Source organism: Dermochelys coriacea, chromosome 11, assembly GCF_009764565.3.
Source record: "Dermochelys coriacea isolate rDerCor1 chromosome 11, rDerCor1.pri.v4, whole genome shotgun sequence".
In the NCBI taxonomy this organism is placed as follows: Eukaryota; Metazoa; Chordata; order Testudines; family Dermochelyidae; genus Dermochelys; species Dermochelys coriacea.
Window position 1 is genome coordinate 9109379 of NC_050078.2, and position 19344 is coordinate 9128722.

The 19344-nt window shown below is 43.4% G+C and overlaps 1 protein-coding gene across 1 annotated transcript in view; it reads left to right on the forward strand.

Moving 5' to 3' along the window:
- GLI2 (GLI family zinc finger 2) overlaps window positions 1–19344 on the forward strand; it is a 271143-nt gene that overhangs the window by 155376 nt on the left and 96423 nt on the right. Inside the window, 1 exon segment of the mRNA XM_038422722.2 lies at window positions 18510–18615. Coding sequence (XP_038278650.1) covers window positions 18510–18615 — 106 coding nt within the window.

Consider the following 19344-nt stretch of genomic DNA (forward strand, 5'->3'; position numbering starts at 1 on the left):
TCTGCAGCAAGGCAGATTTATGTTAGATATTAGGAAAAATTTGCTAACTATAGTAGTAGTTAAGATCTGAAATAGCCTTCCAAGGGAGGTTGTGGAATCCCGTCATTGGAGGTTTTGAAAAACAGATTAGACAAATGCCTGTCAGGGATGGTCTAGGACTAGTTTACTTGGTACTGACACAGTGCAGGGGACTGGATTTGATGGCTACTCGACTACTTTGGCTACTTTCCAGCCCTACATTTTTATGATTCTATAAGCCTGGCTAAGCATTCTATAAGCAGGTTTTTTAATTTGATTTTTAATGTGGCGAAACTAGAGAAGAATGGTTTCAGAGTAGAAGTGTGGTACAGTGTCATGGCTCATTACACGGTGAGTGCTAAACAAAAAGGAAAGATGGTCCAGTGGTGCTGGCTAGGATGCTAATCACATACTCAGGAGACCTAGGGTCAATTCCCAGCCCTGCCATAGACCCCTCCCCCCATGTGACTGTGAAGAAGTCCCTTAATCTCTCTGTGCCTCAGTTCCTCATCTGTACAATGGGGATAATAGCACTTCCCTACCTTGCAGGGGGGTTGTGAGGATAAATATAGTAAAGATTATGAGGCACCCAGATGCTATGGGAATGTGGGCTATATAAGTACCTAGAATAAATATCTAGAGATAGATGAGGCCAGACACTTAGCTGTCAGCTTGGTTCACACAATGCTTTTCACAAATGGCTTCAAGCAATGCATCTCCCACTGTGAAATGCACTTCAACGTGAAATCCGCCAGGGGAAGATGCTGATGTAAGAATTTGCCATGTAGGAGCACAGACGCATTGAAGTAGATGGCAAATCTCCTTGGCCTGGTTTTTCAGAGGTGCGACACTTCACTTCAGTTGGCATTGCGAGTGCTCAGTCAGGGCTTCTACAATCAGGCCTCTACTGACTTCTATGGAAGTAGAATCAGGCCTTTAGAAAGACATAGGAAAGATTCTCCTTATAAGTGAAATAAACTAATATGCATTTTTCCCCTTAAATATTGTTTTCTTGAGGGATTTTTTATGGTGATTTTCCTCCTTCTACCATTAACTATAAAACACTGAAAAACCACCTCCATGTTGGTACAAGTTTAACAGCCATCTGGTCTCCTCTGCCTCTTACATTCCAGGACTTTTGCTAGCTGGTTGAAACATTTTTCTCCCCATTTTCTCACTACAGCTGTTGGGAGAACAAGCCCCAAGATCCATCTGACCCTTCAATCTTATTGGCCTGTGTGCTTTCTAGTCAAAGCTGCAGTGGCCTCTCTTTAATACAACAGCTACATTATGTAACAGTGGCTTGCTAGAAAAGCAAACTTCCTTTATTTGATTGTGTCCCCTCTCTCTTTTTAGATTCACTGTTGCAGCTGAGCCACATGGTCTCAGATCTGAGTCAGTCTTGAGGGCTTTTCTTTTTTTATTCACTCCCCTTCCCATCCCTTGCCTTCTGGAGGAGTTGGCACAGACTTGTGTTATTAGGACATAAGCCAGCTTATTCTAGTGGAATTTCCTGTCTGATTTTCCTTTCCCCCTCATTCCCCCCCCCCTCAAAGTGAGACAGAAAAGCTTTTTAATTACACTGCTGTGGGTTAGCCTTTCAGGATATTATTATTCTTATTAAGTACTTCCTGTTGGGATGAGGCACATGAGCAGAAAATAACAAGGATCTCTCTGCAGTCAGAGCTTGTGGCCTTATTGTATCTTAATAACGTCAGATTGACAGGGGCCTTTAAATATATTTTGCCATCACAACCTGGCAATTAAGTGATTTTTCAAGATTCTTAGCACTTGCAGCTCAAGACCTGCAGAATTAATAAACAGTGTTAGGCTGTTTGGTTTTCTATGATTCAGTATTTACAGTTCCTCAGGTTTTTAGTACAACACCAGCGTCAGTGGAGAATTCCTGTTTCATAAACTAGAAGCGACTGTGTGTTGAAGGATCAGGAACAAACGGGTTTCTGCTTGATAGGTAGGTGTGGCATAGCAGAGGACAGTGATGTTGGCCACTAAATGCAGGAGAGACAGCCTGATCTAGTCACTAGACTGGGTTCTATTTCCAGCTCTACCTCTGACCTGTTGAGTGATCCTTGCCATGCCACTTCCTCGCCTGTCTGTCTGTTTCTCCTCCATCCCTTTTATTGTTTGTGGAGCCCCAGACACGGACCAGGACCATGGAACAATGCTAGGCACTCTACACAGACACACACATACCAAAATGATGATCCTTGCCCCAATATTTTCCCTTCTCTACTTAGATTGTAAACTTTTCAGGGCAGAGACTATTTCTCACTGTGTTTAAGGCACTATGGGGCCCTGATCTTATTTGAGGCCTCTAGACACTATCATAATACAAAGAATACATACATAAATAATCACCTTCTGCAAGCTGACTTTGGGACAAAATTTTGCCATGGTCACCAAGTTGGCTTCTTTCTGGCTCTTCTCCTTGGAGGGAGAGCACTACAGATGCAGTCCCTAAAAATACATCTAGAGACATGTATAAGGCATCAGGGTTCTAGTTTTCTTTCCATGCACTTGCACCATGCAACGGATGTGCCACAAAGACTGTTACATTCTAACAGTAGAGCTGATAGGACAGGACCAGAATCACTACAAGGCAAAGCTGAGAAATAGTGACTCATCTGAAATGAAAATGCCAGTGGATCAAATTGAGTCCAGGAATAACTTCATTAACTGACTTCCACATGATGATATAGCAAGAAGGGAGACCTCTTTGGTGCTTGTATTGAAACATTGTATGGATCCCTCAGACATTTCTACTAGTGAAACTCAATTAAAAATAAGAGGAGCTTTTGCGTAGCAGGAGCAGTAAAAAGATGCATTTCTTCTGCGGAGTGACAGGCTTGCTCATAAAAAGAAAAGGAGTACTTGTGAAACCTTGGAGACTAACAAACTTATTTTAAAGGCTTGCTCATGAAAGCTAGAGGCTGAGGGCAATAGCTTATGCTAAACATGTGACAAACAAATGTTTTCCCCCACACAGGTGTGATACCGCACTCCACCCTGACCTTCACTGACTAGTCCAGTCTTCTCTTGAGTCAGCTGGGCCAGAATTATGCCTCTGCTTCATGAGGTACCCAAACTGGGGGTTGGGTAGAGCACACTCAGCTTGTGATCCCTGATGGCCACAGCACTAACTCTCTGTGTAACCCAGGAACTTTGTCTTGCAGCCCAAATGATTAGGCTACTGTGTGTACTTACCTGCAGCTGGCTATAAAGCAGTTAGGAGACAGGTTACTGCCAATGAAGTTGCTAGAGAGACTTTTCCAATTGTGCTGTAGAAAGTTCTCAGAGTGAAGGTTCAAGTGAATCTCAGGCAACCCTCTTAGGACTGCCTCACTGATTCACTTGGTTCCATGTGGCAGAACCAGGTTGTGTGTACGTTTACTCTTTCATGTTATGTATCCTCCCTGAATGAATAAAAATAATGAGTCCCTTTAAGGTTACCGTACAGCCGTAGCCTGAGGAGTCGACTTTGAATTTATCCAGAGCCTTGCACGCACAGATCTCATTGCGCTTAACAGACCTGACTAAATTAAACCTCCTAAAATTCCTGTGAAGTAGTAAAGTGTTTGTTATTAGGGTTGGTTGACAGTTTCCCATTTTAGGACATTGTGGTTTTGACAATATTAAATTTTTTGCACAAAGTGTCTTCTTTCCATGAAAAATTTTGATTTTTCATCAAGAAACCAAATGATCAAAAACCCAACTATTTCAGCTAAAAATCAAAATATTTCAGCTGAGATATCCTTCCATGGGGCTTCATGGGAGTTGTAGGTTTCCTCATGTCCCCATTTTTTCCTGTTGGTTGGGCTACCCAACTAAACTACATCTCCCATGATGCAGCTGCCACCCCTCACCTTCCTCTACAGATGAAGGTAGGGTACTGGACTAGGCAACTCATTGGTCTGTGCTGATTTAGGAGTGCCCGTGTGTTTCAGCTACAAGTCCCGTGCTCTAGCCACTAAACCTGTCTGCCCCACTGCTTGAGTCTGCCAACAGTGTTGATAAATGAAGCTGGCTGATGAAGCTTTGCCAATAAAACCGTGGTGAGCCTGTAGCCATGTGTATGCCTGGATGTCTTCCTCGCAAGTGAGTATAAATGCCTGTCACATTGAGACTGGTGCTCTCCAGCTTATTGAAGCTGTTTCCTTCATGACAACATAGTGGTGTGTTCTCTCTTCCTGGAATGGCCTAATGCACATTGCACATGTCTGGCAGTGCTCTGCATCCCGGTGGATGGCATGTGCTCCTTGTGCCCCTTCCTACTAAGTGATCTGTGGAATAAATTCATGTTCAGCTCTTGTTGCGCGCGTGTGTCAGAATGATTGTAAATTCACAGAGAAGTAAATACCAGCAGCCTGAATGTACAGGACTTCAGCATTCTAGTTCTACATACCTTCAGGGATTTGTCTGTGTAAATCAGATAAAAGCAGCCCTCAGACTCTCCAGAGATCCTCTCCTTTGTTCTTCAACCTGATCTGAAACAATAGAACTGTTTCTGTGATGGAATTATCCTGTTTAACCAATCCCCTCAGTGCTGGCTCAGTTTACTACTGCACATAGCCAGCCATGTGCTGCTACTGTTCCAAGGAAACTTTACTCCAATATTCCTTAAAGGTGAAGCATCTCATTTTTCACCAAAGATCTGAATCTGATGAAATACCTTATTTTTTGCCTAGAAAGACCTCTGGCAAGGCACCAAATATTGTTTTTATTATGTGGTGGAGTGTGCAATATACAATGTGGTATTTTACAATGCCCTACTAAAACCATGAGCAATGATGGTTTATAAAATACTATGCATAACAAGCACTACACCGAGAGCAGCATCCAAAGTCTGCATACTGCAATAACTTCTCTTGCCGAAGCAAAGAGAAGGGGGACTTAATTGCAGATTTAGTAGCTCAGCATGTGGTGTCATTACTGTATTCTGGAAGAGAGGCAAAGAAGCCTATAGACTTCAAATTGCACTGTGATCAAACTGAGGTTTGGGTTTTCTTGGCTGGGATTAAGTGAATATTGTCTATTAGTTAGAGGGGGAGGGCTAGGAGTCATGTGTTCCTGGTTCCATTTCCAGCTCTACCATGTGTATAACTGTGACATAGATCCAGATATTTCACTTCTCTGTGCCTCAGTTTCCCCCCATGTAAAATGAGGACAATGAGGATGCAGTGAGCTACAGAAGTGCAAAATATTTGTCATTATTACTGGTGGTTTACTTCTCAGGTGTCCCATCCAATCAGAGCATTAGCACCTCCCACTTTACACCGGAAAAGGCTGTAAACCTCACTACCATTCCATTTGCCTGAGGAAACTGGTCTGGATTCCCTTTCGTTATCCTCTGTTGTAATTTCTTAATTGGTTGGAGAGGTCATTTCCCTTCGCCCTTCCTTTAGTTGTGCAAAGTGTGCTGCTTTCTGCCCGCTGGATAAAATGGTGTTCAGAACCAGGATTGTACCATCTTTGTAATAACTGATATATGTGTGAGAGAGAAAATGAAACTGACCACTGCCCTCTACTGGATGGAAACAGATCTGCTCATATGTGTCACATGCACTAGATGACTAAAAGCTAAGGGAAATTCTCCCCTAGAGCAGCCAGTAGCTTTAGGAGCGTGAGCCACTGAATTGTATCCCTGATGTTGCTGTGAAGTTTTGAGTGGCCCCAAAGTACAGCGGAGTGAAGTGCTAGTTAGCCGGGTAATAGTTGTTAATTTTAGTCCTGAAGTTCCTCCTTACTTCGAGTCACCTAGTCAAGGTGGTTGAACAGCTAATTAAAATAGAGTAATAATTAACAAACAATAATTAAATCATACAATATGAAAACCAAACAAAATACTAACAAGGCAAACAAAAGAAAAACATGCTTGATGCAGCCTTGTAGATGGTCCTACATGTGGGAGTCATTATGAATATTGACATCATACTGAATATTTAATTAACACATTACTTCTTAAAGTGCTGTAGGAACATTAACCACTCCTCAGAGGTAGGCAGGTATTATCTCCATATTACAGATGGGGGAAACTCTCACACATAGAGGTGAGTAAGTAACTTAATGTCATGCAACGAATCAGTGGGGGAGCTAGAAATGGAAATTCCGGTTCCTGTTTAACCTACAGACCATGCTAGATCATTACAGAAAGGGGTATTGTTGTCATTGATGCATCAAAACCCTTGTCTAAAAAGTGGTGCAGTAAAATTTGGGGAGGAAGGACTATTATTCTGCAAGACACGTGCTCATCTCTCGGCTAAAAATGTGCAGACAGGTGTAATTAGCAACCACATAATTATCCCCTTTAAGGTAAGCACACACTTTCTGTGTGTGGCGTGTTTGGTAAACTGCTCTAAAGATGCAATATTAACATTAAGCTCTCAAATGGGGTTTGATGGACTGTTAAGTGACAGTTACTGTGTGTTTTTTGTTTCTGCTATTTTTTTCTCTCTTCATCGTGTATTGATTTGGCTCGTAGCCCGGGGAATGGCTTTCCCTGCAAGGCAGTTAATATTCTGTGTGGTAATACATGACTTCATCGAAGGAGAATCCCACAGCCGTACCAATGTGATCTGCTCTGTCATGTTTCTTTGACCAAATTTTCCCTGTTCTTTGTCTCAGACCTTCTCTGACCCCAACCCTATTATCTCCTTCAATAATTCACTCGAACCATTATTAATGGTGCATTAACTTGGGCTGTGCTTTCAGCATAGATGCTTTTCTTGTGCTCTTTCATTTGCCCAACTCACTTAAACAGCGAGATCATTATTCTCGGGACGTCACATAAACACCAAAACATCTCTCTTCAGATACCTACACCCTTGGGTGCTTTGCAGTGGGGGCAGTATTCCAACCACAATATTTAAACTCCAAGAAACAAATATCAAAGCAAGTCAAGTAGCCCCACACGCACATACACAAACACTGAGGGCCAGATTCTGCCACCCTTTAGGCATGCTGAGTAATAGTTGTCTGTCTGTTTTAGGTACTTTTGTAATAATGGGGACCACATTATCTGAGCACCTCACAATCTTTAATGTAATTTATTCTGCAATTAGTCCCATTGATTTCAATGAGACTTTTCACAGAATAAGATACTACTTGGCTTGAGTAGTATCTTTAATCCCTTGGGATTAAGGTAAAAAATGTATCACTATTTGCCTTTTAAAACCCAAAATGAAATGTACCATCACTTCAAACTCAGTAATTCTCGACCAGAATCCATTCCTTTCAAATGCTTTGTGTAGATAAGAGCTGAATTAAAATGGGATTTTTAGCAAAGTGAATCTTTTCTCCCATTTAAATGTAGTTTTGCTCCTCTGTTTCCCTTGAGAAGATGATTGACTGAAGGACTCTTAATGTTAATTGTATCGCTAATCTTGCTTTGAAAAGAGACTGAGATTTGTACAGACTGGAGGAAAAGGGTCTAGTGGACAGTAAGAAGCACTTTTACTTTAGAGGTGGGATTGGTTAGAAAGTGCATCTGCTGATGCCTCAGAGTTTTATAGTCCCCAACAAATGGCTGATGGGGTTGTTTGAAGTCAGCTTTGACTCTTATTTTCTTTTCAAAATCTGCATACCTGAACAAAGGGAGATGGTGTTGCAAACTTCAGCTATAGGCTTAATGGCATCCCCATTGCCAAAATGGGTTACCTCCAGAAATACAAAGGTAGCAGCGTAGACACAGTGTAATCACTAACATATGTTCATTTACTGTTCGGGATTGTTTTGTGGCAGCTCCTTTGAGTTTTTCTGCTTGCACATTCTTTCCTTTGTCAGAGGCAGTTGTGACCCCATGATGGCTGGGCTCTGAGCCCTGTCATCTGTAGACGTTTCTCTCTTTAACCCTCATCAATGCAACACAGTTCTCAGGCTTTGAACTCCTTTGGAGCATCTTAGAGGCAAAATGGGAGCTCCTGTTGCTGTGGGTGAAGGCATTAGTGGCTAATGTGGAACCCATGCCCTAGAGTGCCCACACCCAAATTTAGGGCCTATGCCTGTGAGGTGCCGAGGCCTTCCCTGCAGGCCTTGGGAGCTGCAGTTACTTATCTTTCAGGGAGTCAGATTGTGCCATTGATTTGTAAGCAACCCCCCCTTACCCTGCTTTGGTCCTCCACTCTCACTCAGCTGCATCCCCGATAACAATGACATTTTCCCTAGGATCTGTGGTTTATATTGGATGTATGTTTTATAACTAGTGTGGTGTTTTATTTGTCACAGCAAGGGACTAAGAGTCTGGACTTCTCTGTTCTAGTCAGGGGTCTGCCACTAATTTTAATGTGTTACCTTGGGCAAATCACTTAACCTTGCTGTGCCTCTGTTCCCCATTAGTAAAAAAAAATATGACAGTATTTGCTTACTTCCCAGAGGTGCTATGAGGCTCAATTCATTAATCTTTGCAAAATGCTCTGAGATCCCTTAATAGTAGATACTTCTTGTATGTAGGTCCATTATTTAATTTACCCCTTTTTTTTATAAGCCATCCACTTGAAATGTTAAACAGTCCCCCCGTTTACGTGGTTTCTAAATGCTAACAGGTGATGTATGGTGTTAGATTCCCTAAAATACATTCAGATTTGGAAAAAAGTTAATTTAATAAAAACACTAACAATGTTCAAAGAGATTCTTTTTCTTTATCTTGACAACTGCCTCTTTGTTTTGCACAGGCTTTTTCCTTTTGATTATAAAAAGAGTGTGGTACATTCGTGGAACTGCCACAGCTCACACCTTGAGCTACTTATTCTAGGAGGGAAGTTTGTTTGAGGGAGCATCTTTATGGAAGAGCATATTATTCTCTTCCACCTTCTGGCCTGAGAAGAATGCATGGGACGCCAAAAAACTTTAGTGGGATCCTCATATGCATATCAGAAGGCATGCCCAAAGCTCTAAAAGCTTTTAGTTGTGTGTAATATCACTGTGTTCTCTAGGATCCAAAACTCAGTTCCTGCCCCAACATAGAGGCCAGCTGCAATAAACACAATAGTAATGTAAGTCATCCTTTAAAGGGATTTGTTTGCCATTTTCAGATCAGTCTATTACAAACCGGTTGAGTTTTTTGCCCCCTTGTTTGTCTTTCTGTTCCTGGAGTGCACTGTCCATTTGCGGATAGTTTTTGACTTGACCCCTTCAAAACAAATATTTCAAAATTAAATTTGTCAACGTGAACTGCAAAGCAAAAAAAAATTGAGTAATTTTGGATCTCATCAGCAAAAGAACATGTGTGCAGGGTTAAAAAATTGAAATATTAGAACAGTGAGCCAGATCCTCAGCTGGTATAAACTGGCATCACTCCATTGATTTCACTGAATCTGTGCTAATTTATACCATCTGAGGATATGACCCAGTATTTGGAAAATATGTGAGAGGAAGCTATCTTTCAAGTCCTGAGTTTGGGATTCTGTTTTTATCCCAAGAGAGTTAACATTATGACAATTGGTCCGGGAATGCTGGAAAATGCTGTTTTACGGGTTTGTTAATTCAACAGCTATTGTGTGAAAAACAGAATCCCAAATATAAGCTTCAGAAGGTTATTTGAGGAAACTTCATAGCACTATTGGGGCTAGACTTCTGATCCTCCTGTTCCAAACTTCCAGGCTTGTACCAACTGAGCTGAAGAAAAACTAGCAGAATGGGGTCCATGCCACACAGCTATACAAGTCTGATTCCATCCAGTAGAGGGCAATGGTGACACATACATATTGGTCAGCTTATTAGCATATTAATATATATTATATACATATGGTACAGACCATTACTAATGTGAGATCTCAAAGAATTATATTCCACGTCATCTGGTATCCAGTTTGCAAATTAATTCCAATTCTGCAGTTTCTCTTTGAAGTCTGTTTTTTTTGTTGGAGTATTGCGACTTTTAGGTCTGTAATTGAGTGACCAGGGAGGCTGAAGTGTTCTCCAATTGGTTTTTGAATGTTATAATTTATGAGTAGCAGTTGAGTAGGGGTGGCTTTCACTCTGTGTGTTGCTTACCCATCTGGCTTAGTATCTAGATGCTATAAACATACCTAAGAGCAACATCATTTTTGTGACAGGTTTCAGAGTAGCAGCCGTGTTAGTCTGTATTCGCGAAAAGAAAAGCAGTACTTGTGGCACCTTAGAGACTAACAAATTTATTAGAGCATAAGCTTTCGTGAGCTACAGCTCATCCGATGAAGTGAGCTGTAGCTCATGAAAGCTTATGCTCTAATAAATTTGTTAGTCTCTAAGGTGCCACAAGTACTGCTTATCATTTTTGTGTAAAGGCTCATGCGCTCATTGTCCCTTACTTATTTTATACTGCTTTGATTTTTTTCCCATTGCCTCAGGTACAGATCGCACCCTTGCCTCTATTTCTGAATACCAAGTGTCAGAGATTTATCCCTGCTTTAGAGCAATATAGTACTTTTAAAGATCCCCCTTTTTTGCCTTCTGGAATGCACCATATCGTACCAAACAAGCAAGTATTATCAAACCATTTTCCCATGGCAGAGACTTCCCCAGACTCCCCCTGTTAAGGGCTTTGTCCCACCACTGCAAATCACTCAGTTCTGACACCTATCAGTAGGATTCTAAGTTAAATATACAAAGTCTGCTAGTCATTTATAAACCTTCTGTTATATTGAAGGCCGCAATGATGAGCAGATAAGTCTAAAACAGGGGATTGCCTTGATTAGATAAAAGCTAGCAAATTCATTGTGCCAGTCATCATATTGCACCTCCAATGGCTTTTTAGAAATGCATCACCATGAGCTCACTTGAAGTAATGAGTATAATTGTCTTTTTAAATCATATGTGTGAAAACATCCATCTTTGTAAATAGCATGCACTGCTGCTACTTCTCTCGCCAGCTCGCTGCTCCCTTCGAGAGGGGTGGAAATCAGAGGCGGAAGTGGGGAGAGGGCCTGACATTTATGAATTAGTAGATGATCGCATATAAAACCATTCATCATTTCAGATCAAGCATCCAGAAGTGAATTAAAGGGAAAGCACCAGCGATTGTAGCTTTTAGGCCTGGTGGCTGCTCTAGAAAATGTGTGTGGGCAGAAGAAAAACCCAGATGTGAAGAGCTGAAAAAGAAAATCACTGAAAACAACTGCCCCACCACCCTTTTTGTCCTCTGGTGAAACCAAACAAGGATTAGGTGATGGTGCTAGTAAAGAACCTGAAAGTGAAACTGACTAGTATCTCCAGTGTCTCAATTGATTGAGATGGTGTGTAAAAAAAAAAAAAAAGCAAAGGTGTAAATGTGGAAAAATGGTACATGTTTAAATTCCTCTCAACATGAATAAACTGAGGCCTAATTAGAAACAGGGGCAAGGAATTTTTTTCAGATATTTGTTTTATGTTGACCGTGTCCAAGAAAAAGAGGCAAAGCCTTCCCCAAATCATGAGTGGCAGGGAAGGAATGCTCTTGCAGATAAATTACTAATGCTGCCCTGAGTTCTTCCTCCTTTAGTCAATGGCAGTCATAAGGCAAGACATGTAGAACTAGATATTCAACAGAGCTCAGCATCCAGCAGCAATGATTGTTCTTATGGGAACTGAGCTCTGTAGATAATCTTCCCCCTGAAGCCCATGGCAATGCAAATACTTAATCTGTCAGGCATAGGACTGGTTATGCAAGGCAGCGGCCTAGTGCAGCAAAACATATAGTGACAGTTTGATTGTGTGATCTTTGTGTATGACAACATAAACCCTTGCTCTGTACATCCCGGACAGATATAACAATGGCTCTATCACGCAGGCAGAAACCATGCCCTGCAAAACTTCTTGCATGCTTCTGGGATCTGTTTTCTTCTTTCATAGCTCTCAGTGATATTGGTGAATGCTAAGGGTATGTCTACACTACGAAATTAGGTCGAATTTATAGAGGTCGGTTTTGTAGAAAGCGTTTTTATACAGTCGAGTGTGTGTGTCCCCACACAAATGTTCTAAGTGCATGTAGTCGGCAGACTGTGTCCACAGTACCGAAGCAACAGTCGACTTCCGGAGCTTTGCACTGTGGGTAACTATCCCACAGTTCCTACAGTCTCCACCGCGCATTTGAATTCTGGGTAGAAATCCCAGTGCCTGATGGGGCTAAAACATTGTCGCTGCGGTTCTGGGTACATATCGTCAGGCCCCCGTTCCCTCCCTCCCTCCGTAAAAGCAAGGGCAAACAATCGTTTTGCACCTTTTTTCTTGAGTTACCTGTGCAGACATCATACCACGGCAAGCCTGGAGCCCACTCAGCTAACCGTCACCATATGTCTCCTGGGTGCTGGCGGACATGGTACTGCATTGCTACACAGCAGCAGTTTATTGCCTTTTGGCAGCAGACAGTGCAGTATGACTGATAGCCGTCGTCGATGTAGTCCTGGGTGCTCTTTTAACCAGGCGCCTGGGCAAACATGGGAGTGACTCAGCCAGGTCATTTCCCTTGTTTCGTCTCATGGCGATTGAGTCCTACCGGCAGTGCACTGTCTTTTAATTTGCAGCCAGCAGAAGACGATGGCCAGTAGTCATACTGCACAGTCTGCTGCCAGCATGATGTATAAAGATAGATGAAGTGGCTCAAAACAAGAAATAGACCAGATTTGTTTTGTATTCATTTTCTCCTCCCTCCCTCCCTCTGCGAAATCAACGGCCTGCTAAACCCAGTTTTGAGCTCTATCCTTGAGGTTTTGAGTTCTATCCTTGAGGCGGCCATTCAGTTTCTCGCAAAGCCACCCCCTTTGTTGATTTTAATTCCCTGTAAGCCAACCCTGTAACCCATGTCGTCAGTCGCCCCTCCCTCCCTCAGGGCAACAGCAGACAATCGTTCCGTGCCTTTTTTCTGTGCAGACGCCATACCACAGCATGGAGCCCGCTCAGATCATTTTGGCAATTAGGAGCACATTAAACACCACACGCGTTATCCAGCAGTATATGCAGCACCAGAACCTGGCAAAGCGAAACCGGGCGAGTAGGCAACATCAGCGTGGTGACGAGATGATGAGGACATGGACACAGACTTCTCTCAAAGCACGGGCCCTGCCAATGTGGGCATGATGGTGCTAATGGGGCAGGTTCATGCGGTGGAACGCCGATTCTGGGCTCGGGAAACAAGCACAGACTGGTGGCACCGCATAGTATTGCAGGTCTGGGATGATTCCCAGTGGCTGCGAAACTTTCGCATGCTAAGGGCACTTTCATGGAACTTTGTGACTTGCTTTCCCCTGCCCTGAGGTGCAAGAATACCGAATTGAGAGCAGCTCTCACAGTTGAGAAGCGAGTGGCAATAACCCTGTGGAAGCTTGCAACGCCAGACAGCTACCGGTCAGTCGGGAATCAGTTTGGAGTGGGCAAATCTACTGTGGGGGCTGCTGTGATGCAAGTAGCCAATGCAATCAAAGATCTGCTGATCCCTAACTGTGGTGGGGCCATAGACGGAACCCATATCCCTATCTTGGCACCGGAGCACCAAGCCAGCAAGTACATAAACCGCAAGGGGTACTTTTCAATAGTGCTGCAAGCACTGGTGGATCACAAAGGACGTTTCACCAACATCAACATGGGATGGCCGGGAAAGGTACATGACGCTCGCATCTTCAGGAACTCTGGTCTGCTTCAAAAGCTGCAGGAAGGGACTTTCTTCCCAGACCAGAAAATAACCGTTGGGAATGTTGAAATGCCTATAGTTATCCTTGGGGATCCAGCCTACCCTTAATGCCATGGCTCATGAAGCCATACATAGGCAGCCTGGAGAGTAGTCAGGAGCTGTTCAACTACAGGCTGAGCAAGTGCAGAATGGTGGTAGAATGTGCATTTGGACATTTAAAAGCATGCTGGCGCAGTTTACTGACTCGGTTAGACCTCAGCGAAACCAGTATTCCCACTGTTATTACTACTTGCTGTGCGCTCCACAACATCTGTGAGAGTAAGGGGGAGACGTTTATGGCGGGGTGGGAGGTTGAGGCAAATCGCCTGGCTGCTGGTTATGCACAGCCAGACACCAGGGCAGTTAGAAGAGCACAGGAGGGTGCGGTGCGCATCAGAGAAGCTTTGAAAACCAGTTTCATGACTGGCCAGGCTACGGTGTGAAAGTTCAGTTTGTTTCTCTGTGATGAAATCCCCCACCTCTTGGTTCACTCTACTTCCCTGTAAGCTAACCACCCTCCCCACCTTCCTTCAATCACCGCTTGCAGAGGCAATAAAGTCATTGTTGCTTCACATTCATGCATTCTTTATTAATTCATCAGACAAATAGAGGGATAATTACCAAGGTAGCCCAGGAGGAGTGGTGCAGGAGGGAAGGACAAGGCCACACAGCACTTTAAAACTTTAAAACTTATTGAATGCCAGCCTTCTGTTACTTGGGCAATCCTCTGGAGTGGAGTGGCTGGGTGGCCGGAGGCCCCCCCACCGCGTTCTTGGGTGTCTGGGTGAGGAGGCTATGGAACTTGGGGAGGAGGGCGGTTGGTTACACAGGGGCTGTAGCGGCGGTCTGTGCTCCTGCTGCCTTTCCTGCAGCTCAATCATACACTGGAGCATATTAGTTTGATCCTCCAGCAACCTCAGCATTGAATCCTGCCTCCTCTCATCACGCTGCCGCCACCTTTCAGCTTCAGCCCTCTCTTCAGCACGCCACCTCTCCTCCCGGTCATTTTGTGCTTTCCTGCACTCTGACATTGTCTGCCTCCATGCATTCGTCTGTGCTCTGTCAGTGTGGGAGGACAGCATGAGCTCAGAGAACATTTCATCGCGAGTGCATTTTTTTCGCCTTCTAATCTTCGCTAGTGTCTGGGAAGGAGAAGATCTTGTGATCCTTGAAACACATGCAGCTGGTGGAGAAAAAAAAAGGGGACAGTGGTATTTGAAAAGACACATTTTATAGAACAATGGGTACACTCTTTCATGGTAAACCTTGCTGTTAACATTACATACATAGCACATGTGCTTTTGTTACAAGGTCGCATTTTGCCTCCCCCCACCGCGTGGCTAACAGCAGGGAACATTTCTGTTCAGCCATAGGCAAACAGCCCAACAGGAACGGGCACCTCTGAATGTCCCCTTAAGAAAAGCACCCTATTTGAACCAGGTGACCACGAATGATATCACTCTCCTGAGGATAACACAGAGAGATAAAGAATGGATGTTGTTTGAATGCCAGCAAACATACACTGCAATGCTTTGTTCTACAATGATTCTCGAGTACGTGCTACTGGCCTGGAGTGGTAAGAGTCCTACCATGGTGGATGGAATAAGGCTGCCCTCCCCAGAAACCTTTTGCAAAGGCTTTGGGAGTATATCCAGGAAAGCCACATAATGCCAGGGCAAATTAATCATTAAACATGCTGGCTTTTAAACCTTGTATAGTATTTTAAAAGGTACACTCACCAGATGTCCCTTCTCCGCCTGGTGGGTCCGGGAGGCAGCCTTGGGTGGGTTCGGGGGGTACTGGCTCCAGGTCCAGGGTGAGAAACAGTTCCTGGCTGTCGGGAAAACTGGTTTCTCCACTTGTTTGCTGTGAGCTATCTACAGCCTCCTCATCATAGTCTTCCTGGTCCCCAAAACCTGCTTCCTTGTTGCCTCCATCTCCATTGAAGGAATCAAACAACACGGCTGGGGGAGTGGTGGCTGAACCCCCTAAAATGGCATGCAGCTCATCATAGAAGCGGCATGTTTGGGGCTCTGACCCAGAGCGGCCATTCGCCTCTCTGGTTTTCTGGTAGGCTTTCCTCAGCTCCTTAAGTTTCACTCGGTACTGCTTCGGGTCCCTGTTATGGCCTCTGTCCTTCATGCCCTGGGAGATTTTGACAAATGTTTTGGCATTTTGAAAACTGGAACGTAGTTCTGATAGCACGGATTCCTCTTCCCATACACCGATCAGATCCCGTACCTCCCGTTCGGTCCATGTTGGAGCTCTTTTGTGATTTTGGGACTCCATCATGGTCACCTCTGCTGATGAGCTCTGCATGGTCACCTGCATCTTGCCACACTGGCCAAACAGGAAATTGAAATTCAAAAGTTCGCGGGCCTTTTCCTGTCTACCTGGTCAGTGCATCTGAGTTGAGAGTGCTGTCCAAGGCGGTCACAATGGAGCACTCTGGGATAGCTCCCGGAGGCCAGTACCATCTAATTGCGTCCACAGTACCCCAAATTCGACCCAGCAAAACCGATTTCAGCGCTAATCCCCTTGTCGGGGGTGGAGTAAGGAAATCGATTTTAAGAGCCCTTTAAGTCGAAAAAAGGGCTTCATCATGTGGACGGTTGCAGCGTTACATCGATTTAACGCTTCTAAATTAGACCTCAATGCGTAGTGTAGACCAGGGCTGAGAGCCCACTGAAGTTCATTGAAAGACTCCTGCACATTGTTTCATGCCATGTGTGCGTGTACTAAGGAGAACAAGGCCAGCTTTCAAGCTTGGCAAAGAAGAGGTTCTGGTGAAACAGTAGTTTCCCGGGAGATCAGGACAGTCTCTAAATGATCAACCCAGGCCCCTGACAATTGACGGCAGTGCTTGTGCCTTAGAAAGGAGAATAGCTGATGTGTAACAAGCCATTAGCTACATTTTGGATGTGGCTTTTCAGTCACTAGCAGGATTGTTCTGAATTTCTGATTTAGAGAAACATTAGATCGTGATATATCTTAAAAATGATTATTTCTCTCAACTAACTTTATTTAAAAGACTTGTATTACCCAGCACTGTTAAAGAGGGTGGGTGAATTTTTCGCCTGCAAAAGAAAATCCTAAATGATACATGTTTATTTTACTTACTTTCTTGGGGGTTTAACAGCTACCCTACTGTGTTCTCACATTAGACAGGCTGCAAAAATGCTCCCACTGTATTGGACACTGCACAGTGCCAGCTCTCCACTCTACCACTGAAAGTAAGTCTGCTGTGGACTCTTGAATACTTTCCACCCCGAGTACCTTAGCTTAACTCCTTTCAACATAGTTGGCAGGCAGGTTGTTTTTATGTAGTCTCTTGCCTCTCCTGGCAGCACAGCTGGCGTAGTATCCAGATATGCATGCTATGCTGAGCTCAAGGATTCTAGATTGAAATGCAGATAAGATCTTCAGATCCCCTTCCTGATTTGCCAGGGCATAAATATATAGCGATTTTTAATGCAGATTTTCTGTAAGTGAACCTAAAGGACCAGATCCTTAGCTGGTGTAAATTAACAAAGCTCTATTGAAGTTAAAGCTATGTTGTTATCACAGCTGTGACTCTTAAGTCATCCTTATAAGAGAGTGTGGAGCCAATGGAGCTGGACTGATTTACACCAGCTGAGGATTTGGGCCACGCCATAAACAATTGTAGGTTTGTTTTGGGATGCTGCTTTCCCGCACAATAGAGAAATGCTGCAGGTGGTGGAAGCAAGTTACAATGGAATATTTAGTTAAAATGGTGTTTGGAACAATAATCTAATATTTTAAAAGCTCCAGATATACAGAAAATGTGATGAAAAGTGCTATTTCAAAACTGAAGAGTGAGGGTGAGGAAGACCTGTGAAAACTTTACTTAATCTTTAATCAAGAAATTTTATCTGACTGTAAAAGACATATGTAGTCTGGCCTTTTATTTTTACATTTGATCCCAGCTATAAATGTGGAATGCACCATCATTATAGACCAGATAAATATCCTAGCAAAGGAGTCCTGTATAGTATATTTATTGAGGCCCTGCTGATTGTATTTCTCTTGGCTTCCATAATTTTAGAACAAAAGGACATGGCCATAAGTCTGACTAGTCCAGGGTGGTGTGGAGAAATAACTTGATGAATTTTCTATTTGTCCTACAACTCTTTGAAATATTCGTGCTGTAACATTTGGGGTCAATAATACATATTAAAGTCTGTGGATTTAATAAGTCAATGAAGGTGTTCTGTGCCTTCCAAGGCCACTTTATCTTTCCATCAAAGATGAAACACGCTTTTCAAATGAATAAAAAATAGGGCCACAAATGATGACAAGTGAGAGCAATTTAGGCTCCTTTCACAGAACCTGAGCCATAGACATTTAAAGCTGCCTCTGACTGTATACACAGTTTGCATTTGTGCAGCTCTTGCCGTTATACTTTAGGTAAATAGTTCTAACCCAATCCCCACTCTTTGTCTACAGACATTCAGGAAAGGTGCTGCTGCCGTTCCCGGTGCTGTGGATGGTGCAGATCTGGATTCTGCCAACCTCTGTCGAGTCTCATTTGTGTCAAAAGGCTAGTTTTCCTTGGTGCTACCTATAATCTCCCTGAGTTCAAAGAGCGCTTAGCTGCTTGTCGTTGTCAAAAACCCTGTTGGAGATCTTTTATGTTGAAGATGTAGGATTTCTCCGAATGACTTTGATTATTTATTCATTCCACTTCTCTGGTGTATGATAGCACTGATATCATGAAGACCCCATGTCTTTGCATTGCTCATGCTCTAAAATTCATGGAGATTTAGTTCCTTTGAAATTGTTTTAAAAGAGAAGGAAAAGTTTTTGAAGTCTCTTTTTTTCTTCCCCTCAACAGTTCCGCAGCACGTTTTTCCAGCGTTTCATGCTCCCTTGCCAATTGACATGCGTCACCAGGAAGGAAGGTACCATTATGAACCTCACTCCATCCATGCTATTCATGGGTAAGTCTTGCATCTCTGCTCCCATGTGTTACTAAAACACTTCAGTCTAACCTCTTCTGTTTTTTTTTGTATTGATGCTAAGACTTGAGTGTGAAGCACAGTGCAATGGTTCAAGCACAGGGCTGCATAACAGGGAACTCATCTTCTATTTCCAGAATGGTTGTGTGGCTTTAATCAAGTCAGTTAATCACCCTGTCCACTTTCCCCAGCTGATGATAGTATTTACCCATCTGTCTGGGGTGTGTGAGGTTTAATTAGAGTGTGTACAGTGCTTTAAGATCCTGGGATGGAAAGCAAAGCGCTATTACATCATTATTTAGCTGACGTCATAGGAACAGGAATGGCCCAATATACTTTTTGTGGTGTTTTTCACTCTGTAATATACCTGAGACTTTTCTCACAACACCTTGGCTAAAACCCCTACATTGGCTCCTCAATTTCCGTGGCCCTATGATCCCATTCCCTCCCTACTGTCACTTTAAAAGTGAACTGAAAGGCTATTTGCCTGCCATATTCAGTTCATGATGCTATTGGCATCACCAGCTATACAAGTATTTCCAAAAGGGCAGACTCTCAGGTAGCTGAGAGAGGCGGATAAGAACCATAGATAAGGCTAACTGTGTTTCAGGTTTGATCTCCTGCATCAATTGCTAAGGCCTGAGTTTTGTGTTTCTCCTTTGAAAGTTGACAGCCTAGCTAGGGCATAAAGCAGGGTAGGGAGGCATGTTC